The sequence below is a fragment of the Sebastes umbrosus genome, chromosome 11 (assembly GCF_015220745.1).
Source record: "Sebastes umbrosus isolate fSebUmb1 chromosome 11, fSebUmb1.pri, whole genome shotgun sequence".
In the NCBI taxonomy this organism is placed as follows: domain Eukaryota; kingdom Metazoa; phylum Chordata; class Actinopteri; order Perciformes; family Sebastidae; genus Sebastes; species Sebastes umbrosus.
The window spans coordinates 15,374,381-15,385,174 of NC_051279.1; the positions used below are offsets into that span (position 1 = coordinate 15,374,381).

At 41.1% G+C, this 10,794-nt stretch overlaps 1 protein-coding gene across 1 annotated transcript; it reads right to left on the reverse strand.

Annotated features, from left to right (window-relative positions):
- Positions 1–185: 185 nt before the first annotated feature.
- Positions 186–10,492, reverse strand: LOC119496482 (meiotic recombination protein REC8 homolog). The gene is made up of 17 exons (XM_037783805.1): positions 10,030–10,492; positions 7,553–7,621; positions 7,322–7,464; positions 6,333–6,408; positions 6,112–6,232; positions 5,893–6,010; positions 4,652–4,719; positions 4,480–4,558; positions 4,274–4,391; positions 4,012–4,186; positions 2,547–2,745; positions 2,028–2,182; positions 1,871–1,913; positions 1,590–1,674; positions 1,378–1,467; positions 1,132–1,241; positions 186–545 (listed from the first exon to the last, which is right to left on the reverse strand). The coding sequence occupies exons 1-17, from the start codon at positions 10,083–10,085 to the stop codon at positions 442–444; spliced, it is 1,809 nt and encodes a 602-aa protein (XP_037639733.1). The 5' UTR covers positions 10,086–10,492; the 3' UTR covers positions 186–441.
- Between the last annotated feature and the right edge of the window lie 302 nt (positions 10,493–10,794).

The window sequence follows — 10,794 nt, forward strand, 5'->3', positions numbered from 1 at the left end:
CCTGAGAAAGTCTTCAGAGGAGAATCAAGATGTGGTCGTGCAGGGGGAGGAGAGATCCAGTTTCACTCAACTTACTTACTCTCCTCCTTAACCCCTGCAACATGTTTTGCCACACCTGTCCTGCTCTGCACGCTACACATACCTTTCAATATACACTTTACAGAAATAACTGGCAGAGCTCTTATAAAAGCTTTTATTTGGTAGTTCATATGAAACAGCAGGTTTTTAAAAAATAAAATCATTTCAAACATGAATAAATCGTATGTAAATCAGTAACAAAACATTTGACTTAACTATTATTTGATTATTTTACATTGTTTAAATCCATTTTTTTTTCATCTCTGATGAAGTGAACAGTCAGGAACAGACAAATAATCTTCTTTCAGACTTAACAATGATTTGTTTTGGAGGCACGCGGGGACTCGAGTGACCGTGAACACTTCACAAAGTCAGAAGCTCCTCTCCGTAGTTGGGTCCAGGTAGTATCAATATGTCCCCATACGGCACATCCTGTTCAGCTCGTACCTTCCTGTCCGATAAATTCTCTGCAGACAAGACACAAACACAGAGTTCAAAACATCCACTTACTGTAAATAAAACCAAAAAGATCAATGTAGGAAAAATCTGGGTAATAGCACCTGAAAAAAGAATCTAGACTGGAGCTAAACTTGGTTGTATCTTTATTCTAAACATGAACCCCAGTGTGTTATTTAGCTCCTACCACCTCATTATTAAAGATTCCACGAGTGACAGCATTTGGTATTTTGGTAAGGCCTGACTAAACAGCTTCCTATGACGTTGATGCTACAATATTATTGTAGGATATGACTGCATCTAGTGGTGTGGTTGCAGATTGCAACCAACTGAGTACCCCTCCGCTCCTCCCTTTCCAAGACTGCGGTAACGTGAGCCGCCGAGTGCAAAAACCGTGGTAACACCGTTCACCTCTCTCACAGGCCATCCTTACCATAATAACACTACTTTAAATTCAAAGTACTTCAGATGTTTATACATTAATGAAAATATAATTCTGAATATTATATTCCATTGAAATGTTACACACTGCTCCTTTAACACGATTTCAACATGATTAATGGGATGATGGCATGATAACTGAAGCTGATGCCTTACCCAGGAGCCTCTGAAAAGAGTTGCTGACTGTTCTGCGGTCGACCGCTGGCGGCAAAAGAGACTGAAACACCACTGGTGCCCCTTCCTGCTCAAGCAAATCCAGCAGCAGCCTAAACACACATGAAAACACGAGTATATAATCATATTCTTATCCCCAAAACTAACCAAAGACAAGGAAAAATAAACCTCTCAGCTGTGAGTTTCTACTGGTTAGTACGTAGTGGTGCTGGTGTTCGCTGTCATTACCCGGGAGACTCTGCTGCAACTCTGCCCGGCAGCTCGTCCAGCAGCTCTGGGATGTCCTGCAGGGCAGAAACAGCCCTGGAGACAGTGGGCCTGCCAACACACACATGTGCACATAAGCACGGCTGCACTCACACACTTCACATATCATTCTTTCTTTTCTTTGTTTTTAAACATTTTTAAAGCATAAGTTATTGTTTCTTTAAGTTACCTACCCTTCTATCTCGGATGTAGGTAAGGGGGATATCTCCCGAGACGCCTCCCTTTGGTCGGAGACATCCGGCGGCAGCGAACCATGTTCTGGACAAACATACACACATTTGAGGACATTGCATTGGCTTCTACTCGTCCCCTGGAGGCTTGCCCTGACCCTTCACCATAACTGATACATGCCTAACCCCGACCTCTGACCTGAGCTTCACCCCACTGAAGGCACAAACCACTTCAGCTCGTGCTGGTTTTAATTAAGTCTCCGCAGCATTGTCTCATGGTTTACCTAAAATCTCAAACCTCTCCGGTTCTGCCACATGTCTCGGGACCTGCATTCACACACAGACAAACATAATCAGTTATTCAGCTTGTGACTTCTTCTTCTTCTCCCCGCACGAAAAGGCTTCACAGAGTCTCACAAACAAATAAACATCATTCAACACCTCCTCTCTTTCGGCCGCCTTAGCCATCTCCCGTTCTCTTTCCTTTTCAGAATCAGTGGACTCGGGCCCTCGCTCCCCGACCTGCAGATCCAAACCTGAGAGAGGCTTGATGGTCGCAGCCCGTCTCCATAGAGACAGCACATCTTCGGGCAAGGCTTCAGGGGAAAAAATAGCTTTGAGGTTTATTTTTGAAAAGGTTACTTGAGTCTTTTTGAAATAGCACTAGGTGCAGATACGTATGAGGAAACAAATTAAAGTGTGTTAGACTTTATATTAATAGTAATAATATAACACTTTAGAGACATCACCATCAACAGCCTATATTCATTCACATGTAACAATCGGTGCCACTGGGTTGTATCTCACAGGAAATCTGCTGAAGTGTTTTATGGAATAAATAAATAATGTTTCACAGAGCAACACAGGAAGAAGACTGCTGTTCAGTGTTTATGGGAAACATGGCTGTAAGAAAGACTAGCGTAAAATGAGATTTGTGTTTTCTACAGGTGTGTTACTGACAGGTGCAGGGATTGTTGAAGAGCTCAGCAGCGGGAGGCATCCTTTGAGAAGGTGGCGGTGGGTACAGTGGACGGCTGGTCTGGAACAGAGGGTCGTTGATCTGCCTCTGCAGCACCTCCTGTTGGATCTGCGTCTCCGGGTCGAAGAAGACCAGCTGCCTCTTCCCCCTCCTCTTCTTCACCTCTGGAAGAGGCACGTCCTGGGCATGGTAGGGATGTGGGAAGTAAATTTACCAGAACTTTCCTCCAGCTGTTAAATGTAGTCCAGGTGCTTCTTTATAATAAGGACAACTTTTGGGTTGCCAGGTTGTGGGAAGCCTGCTGGCATTTATCCTCCTTCAGCTTGACATTTGCTTTGTCTTCTTAGCTCTTTCATTCATCAGGAAACTCCTCCAATATACCTTTTAACCACTAGACCACAATCTATTTAATAACAATGTATTACCAATTGCAAGTGCAAGCTTAATGCACTTCTGAAAACAACCCTTAATTATTATTTATTAAAGGTTATATTGATAACATTTTTATGTAGACGAATATTTAAAAAAAAAAAAAAAAAAGAAGCCGAATAAAAATATGGCTTTTAAAAAAAAAAAAAAAATTCTGATTGTGAATTAATCAATTCAAAAATGTTGTCGAAAATGAATGTTTTGGTTATATCTGTGGAAGATATCTGATGTTTGGTTCCCACTTTTAACAAGGCTTGTGAGCCAATAGTATAACGACGTTGGTATCTCTGCGTCGTCAGCGATGTGTCAGTGTTTTTGTTACGGTGCTTTGCACAGAGCTGACACCCGCCAACCCGCTTGCTCGCTCGCTCTCATCCCTGGCTCTCTGAAGCTCTGTACCGCGCTGTTGCCTGGTAAAGGCAGCGGTGCCGGCAGCACGGAGGTCCACAGGAACCACCGGTACAATAACCTTACATTTTGATGTTCATAAAATGTACCAGAATTCATGAATATGTAGGATATTACTACTGACATTCCTGTAATATTACGTCTCAACGTCTGCTGTCTCAGCCATGTGTTTACTACGTGTTTATTACCATACAGAGCGGGGAAGTGAGATCGGATCACAAGTGGTCACTCGAGACGCATGTGGAGACGCATTCTAATGCCATGTGTGAAGAGACGTACTTATAGCTGTCCACTTGTGTTCGGATCACTCAGGACGCATGTTAATACCAGGTCTGAACAGGGCCTGAGTCATTCCAGTCAACTATAAAATATGCGGGTTGTGCAACGAACTGGCAACCATTTGTTGTGAAGTGAATGCAATGGAACAGGGGAGGGAGAGGGCAACATCTAGTGGCTGAATGTTATCAATAGCACATTTAACATGTATAACTGCAGACTAAACAGGTTATTAGAATGTGAAACTCGTGTTGCTTTATCAATGTAGATTTGATTTAAAAGACGTTGGCGGGCTTGCACATAAGTTTAAACAAAAACTACAAAACCTGGCACCTCTGGCTCTAGAGTCGGCCTCTCGCGTCCCTGCGCTGCAGATGGCGGGGAGGGGACGACGGGCACAGAGACGGGGGTGAGCTGGTCTGACGGGGGTCCAGGCTTCTCCACGGACAGCTCTGGCTCTTCCTGAGGCAACAAGGCTTCCTCGCTGGAGGCCGTGGTGGCCTGTAATCTGACACAAGTAGAAACACAAGTCAGTGTGCGCTCATGTGGATCTGTGTGTGAGCTGATGTTTTCCATCTGCATCTGGATAATTTACTCAATAGTGGATCCTGGGAGCTCTTTTGATCCCTCCAGGTCTTCCTCTCTTACGCCCCTTTCCACCTCCCTCTCCTGCTCTACCGGTGTCACGTCTTCTCTCAGCATCTCCAAATCTCCTGTTAAAAAAGATTAAAGGAAGAAAAAGCCTCTTATTGTCTATCCCTTGTCTCGCGAGAGAAAGGAGCTCCTAGTTTTGCCACACACCTTCTAGAAAGTCATCTGTTTCGGCCATGAGGATGTCAATAGTAGCTTGATCCCCATGGACAAGGTCCTCACCCACAAACTAGCAGTGAGAGGAAGGAAGAGAGGAGATGGATAAGTGAAGACCAGTAGGATAAAAAAAGGTCTTTGCATGAGCGTCTTCTGACAGCTGTACCTCTGCGACGGGGATGGCGAAAGGCTCCGTCTCTCTCATTGTGATGGTTTCTGGAGATGCAGTTATGCCTGGAGGAAAATATGAGTGACATTAATAAAAATGTTTCAACAGCTACACAAACCAGCAGGAGAGGACACAACTAATCAAGCTGCAATTAAAGTGCTCTCTCCTGCCGAGTGAAATGCGGCTACACGACACTTCCTGACACTCCGGCATCGGCCAATTAGGAGGATGTTGTTGAAGGCAGTCTGCTCTACTCTGCCCTGACCTGACCTACAGCATCCCTCTGCTGCTCTGGAGCTGAGCTCTGCCTATTCCTGTGACCTGTTGGTATTTCTGTGCATACCACTGCACACAATCCAACATATTGTACATTTCTGGACATGTTTAATGAGATAATCAAACCATCAGGACTGGCCTTGTGTATTCTCTTTAATTAGCATTTCAAGCATGCTTGCTGTAATCATTCCTTTAGTTCACACTGGACATTAAAAGATGCCTCATTTGCGTATTTAAACATAACATTTCAGAAAACAAAAAATAATTGTCTTAATGTAAGTAATCAACTGGGGAAGTTTCATGGTGATATCTATTAGTTAATTTTTTTTACCCTATTCACCTGTAGTGTTTTCAAAATGTATGGGATTTTACAACACACATCTTTAAAGGCCGTTTTGTCAAAATTTGATTTTTCTCAGACTCTGAGCCAGAAATCTCCACTTCAGTAGCACTTACACACACCAAACTTTACAGTTTCATTCTTATCTATATATGAGTTTGTTCATATATTATTCATATAGAACATTTTATTCCTAAAAACATGGCGATAATGGATTTTGTCAACAAAATGAAGCAAGCATGTTGAGCCTGCTTTTTCCGATGTTCACATTTCTGTTCTGGAAATGTATGCAAATTTGCACATGTTTAATAAGATAATGCCTCATTTGCATATTTAAACATACATTTTCAGAAAACTTGTAATACAAAAACATATTCTCTTAATGCACGTAATCAACGGAGGAAGTTTCATGTTGATGTCTATTTGTATGTTCATTTTACCCTATTCACCTGGGGTGTCTCCCCTTAAGGCATCTTATTACATTTATTAATTTGTCTGCCAATTAATCTGTCATTTGAAGAGTGATTTTCTACAGTACATTCTATTTTCTGTTGCTGCAGTGAGCCAATGCCCTGAAGAGATCATTATTTTTGTGTCGTTACAGAACATCAAGTCATCCTACCGGCCTCTCGTGCTGCAGCAGCAGCAGCAGCAGCAGCAGCAGCAGCAGCAGCAGCAGCAGTTGGACGGGTCGGTTCAGGAAGTTCAGGAGAGGTTTCTCTCAGATACTCCTGACCCCTCTGAGAGAAAGAGTACACACATTTTATCAGTACAAATATTTAGATGGTTTCCAGCTTTACCTCCACTTACTGTCTGGTAAAGTGTTAAATCTCTTGTGTACCTGTATCAGTGTGGTGGGGCTGGGTACGCAGTCCCTCATGTACATCACTCCAAATAAAGGGTCCAGAGCTCCTTCTGCCTCCTCCATGAGAGACAGGGCATCAGTGAAGTCCAGACCTTGTCTGAGAGGCAACAGGAGGCCCAGCAGCAAGGTAAAACAGGAGTTACTCTGTGTTTGTAAAGTGCAGACAAATGTGTGAAATGTTGAACACCTGTTCTCACCTGGTGGACACATGCAGATCAATTTTCTCGGACGTCCTCTGTTTCAACATCCGGCCCACGACCGACTGAATATCATCTGGAAGGACACAGAACCAGTGCATTTATTAGTGTGTCGAATCGAGGGAAGGTCAAAACTGACATCTGTTTTCACCCTTATTGTGAACAATCCTCACATCTGGGTTGTCTGATGCTGGCTTTAAAAAATGGGGCGATAATGGCATTAGTGGACTGAAGGACTTATTTTCTGACAATGCGGTAATGACATTTGAACGAATGATTGAGAAATATATTATCCCTAGGCAGGACTTCTTTCGTTATTTGCAGATAGGGCATTATATATTGCCCGGTGCAACATTAATTGACAACCCTGTTGAGAGGCTGTTATTTCTAACAACTGGAAAGATGTCTGTCAGTTTATCGTATAAGGCTATGAGTTATTGTATAGGGGCTTAGGGGCACATGGGAGAAGGAGCTATGTGTTACAGTTAGAACTGTGAACGTTAACGCGATAATAACACGTTAAAGCAAATTTGTTTTAACACCACTAATTTCTTTAATGCATAAACACAATCTATCTTTCGTAGGTTGTAGCAGCTCAGTTTTAAAGCTAGAGTGAAGATACAGGTATCATATGAAACTAAAAAACCTAAGGAATCCATTGGTACCAACCATGTCAAACTAGCTTGTTGCAAAGGAGGCTAAATAACGCTCCACACTAAATTTTGGCAAGGAAAAACTGGCTTGGCTATTTTCAAATGGGTCTTTTGACCTTCGACCTCAAGATATGTGAATGAAAATGGGTTCTATGGGTACCCACAAGTCTCCCCTTTACAGACATGCCCACTTTATGATAATCAGATGCAGTTTGGGGCAAGTTATAGTCAAGTCAGCACACTGACACACTGACAGCTGTTGTTGTCCCATCAGGAGAAAGGTTGGGAACCAGTGACATAATGTAATAAATAAATAGTCTGTTGATAACTTCTTACCCAGGAAGAGGGCACACTGTCGGTGGTAGACGAGGACGACGCCATACTGGAGCTGGGAGGACAGGTAGAGGGAGAAGCGAGGTTTTGGCAGACCAGGCTGCGGCGCTGGGACCTGCTCCAGCACGTACTTCATGATGTCATCACTGTACGGACATTAGCTTCATTGTAACTGGACGGATTCACAGTTCAGCCAAATATGAATATGTGACAATGACTGAAATATCTTCCTACCAGGTTCCTTTGACGTTGACTTTCAGGATATCCCGGCGAGTGATTTTGATGCCTTTCGTAGCAACCAGCCTGAAATGGACACAGAGCGTTGACTTTCATTTTTAAGTAATCTGCAACCTCTGAAACTGTACTAGCAACCAGTAAGAGCTGTGGTTTAGGTCTCTGGTGTAACGAAACCCTCGACCACACTCACACCCTCCTCCTGTATGAGGTTCAGTACACAGAAACCCTCAACCACACTCAGGTTTTCACAGAACTCTTTTGGTCAACAACTAAAAAAGAAACAGTAAGAAACAGCATGTGTGGGTGGATTTCTCGCAGCAGCACACTAAAATTATCACATAACCTGTTATCATATACAGTATGTGATCAGAGCACTGAAGGAGGCAATTAAAGACGCCTACTTCCCCAAAACACCTCCCTCTCTGAGACGCCTTCAGGAAACAAAGTTATATAAAACTTAACTTTTGTATTGTATGTATTCACATTGCTAAACATTCATATATTTACTAATGCATCTATGCTTTCTCTGACTTCACATTAACCCTCTGAGACCCACAATAGCCTACTGCAGGTTTAAGCTGCCCAACAGTTAAAGCTGCAGTAGGCAGTATATTTTTGGCATCATTGGGCAAAAAATCCATAACAACCTTTCAGCATATTGTAATTCAAGTGTTCTGAGAGATAACTAGACTTCTGCTCCTCCTCATGGCTCTGTTTTCAGGCTTTAGAAAATCTAGCCCGTGACGGGAGATTTTGACCAATCACAGGTCATTTCATTGAGAGAGCGTTCCTATTGGCTGTTCTCCGGTCATGTGACCAGAACTTGGCGTTCCTTCACCAGATTTCACAATGGCGGCGGCGGCGTCACAAACTTTCTCATGTTACAGCTAAACCGTGCACTACAAGATGATTCTGAAAACATTTGAGGTGAGAAATAGGCATTACAGTAACAGAATATTGATTCATATTTGATCAGCGCGGCCTAGTTTGACCGTTTGGTCGGAGGTCGCGAGTGATTGACAGACGGCTCTCATAGACAGCAGATGGACAGCAGACCTCAGATTAGCTCTTACTGATTGTTTTCCTCCAGTCTGTGAAATCTTGCAGATGCTGTTAGGAGCACCGGAGGACACAGGGGCACATGATTTTTTTCAGGTTACCCGTTTCATGTAGTACTGTCACGATATAGCGACCGTTTTATAAATATAACTTTTTTTAATCATATTTGCTCCAATCTCGCCTACTTCAGCTTTAAGTATCTAAAATGTGCCACACCATAACCAGCTGCATTATTAATGTGATGTATACAGTAATGCATCAATAATTATAATCCAATAATATAATATATTTAATTCTGAAATGGGCCATTCAATAAGTAATCTTACAATTTGATATTTAAGTACATTTTCATTCTAATACTTTCATACTTTTACTCAAGGAAGATTTTCAATGCAGGACTTTGAATTGTAACAGAGTATTTCTACACTGTGGTATCGGGTACTTTTTACTTAAATAAAGGTTCTGAGTACTTCTTTAACAACTGAATCTTTGTCAGTCTGCCCTGACAATGTTATTAATTATGGTCATGTCAATGAAGCAAATTTTAATTGGGGAAAATGACACATAAAATTAAAGCGTGTACTAGTTTCAGTTATATTTGAAACTTCAAGCCTACAGGTTATTTTTTTCTCTTTTTTTCTCATAATGTGACCTTTTGACCTTCACCTCATCTTCAAAGCAGTTGTCTTAAAGGGGACTTCAAAGCTCAGACGTGTTGTTTTGGTTGCCAGATCTTTGTTTACTTTACAGCAGGTGCACCTGCACTCTGGGATTTCTTTTTTCTCATCCTGTACATGTCCAAGAGTGTCTGCTCCAAATGTGTGATATGATGAGAAGCAGGAGTCTAGGTTTGAATACTTTATATTTTAAAATATGAAAATTAGTGCGACGATTTTTCACTTAAGAACAAAAATCTCTGAAGTAAAGTACCTTAAAGTACAGACCAACATTAATTCCTTTCAGTCAGCATTTACAATCATTTTTAACGTGTTTGACTAAGATAAGATAAGATAAGATATTCCTTTATTATATATTCCTTTTATTATTATTATTAGTTTATGACTACTTGGTAATAGGGACTTTGCTTAAAGAGATTAAAGGAAGATTATAGGCCATAAAGTTCAATTTAAGTGATTGTAATGTTATTTTTAAGGTGTTTGCGGCATTTAGGATGATTTTTAATAGTTAATATTAATATTATATCCAACTTCCAGTTAACAAACCAGCAGCGTTGAAGTCGAGTCTGTAAAACCTCCTGATCACAATCACAATCCAGTTTGAGAGATTCCTCATTAATAATAATAACGGGCTAATAATACACCCCAGTGAGAAAGACATACCATGAGAGGACATTATAACTTCACTAGCTAAACTTTACATCGATTTAAAATAGTCATAAACACATTTTCACCCACCAGATTGTAGAGAAACATCCTGTATGGCGACGCAACACTGTGGGGTAGTAAAACATTTTAGAAAACCCTTCAGAAAAATCGATAAAATATCTGATAAATCGCCCGAAATCTAGATCAGAGCAGGTTTCCACTGTGTGATAGTAACACAACTGTTTGTGGGTTTATTTATGTTAGTCTGGAACAAGCTGATTGGTCAGTAAACTGAAAACAAAGTCTGGTCTTTGTCCAATTAGTTACATGCAGAAATGTAATACAGGTTCTCAGTAGTCTACATTTCATTTAAAAGAACAGATTTTATATAATTTGCTGATCATCAAATAATTACATAACTGAATAATAACCTTTTTCTCGAGATGTTCTTGTTACATTAAACATAATACCTGTGCAGCATTAAATATATTACCAATACTGTGGTGGAAATGATTCATAATTAAATTATGTATTTGTGAACATAAACTCTACATTTCCTATTTGACTGTGAATTTATTTTTTCCATTACAATCTTTCCCGTAATAATGAGACTGGATTACCTTGAAATTGTAGAATTAAAACAGATAGAGTCGCACACAAAAAGCTAATGGGAGCTATTTGGTGTGTGGGATCTATCTCTATTCCGCTATTTATTTATTTGATCCAGTATCCTACTGGACACTTGATGTGCGTGTCTTTCTTACTGTTTTTCACCTTGAAATTGCACCATTTCTCTTTTTTATGGCCTACTGTATGTATGTATGTGTATGTTCACAAAGGAGCAGCTGTGGGAGC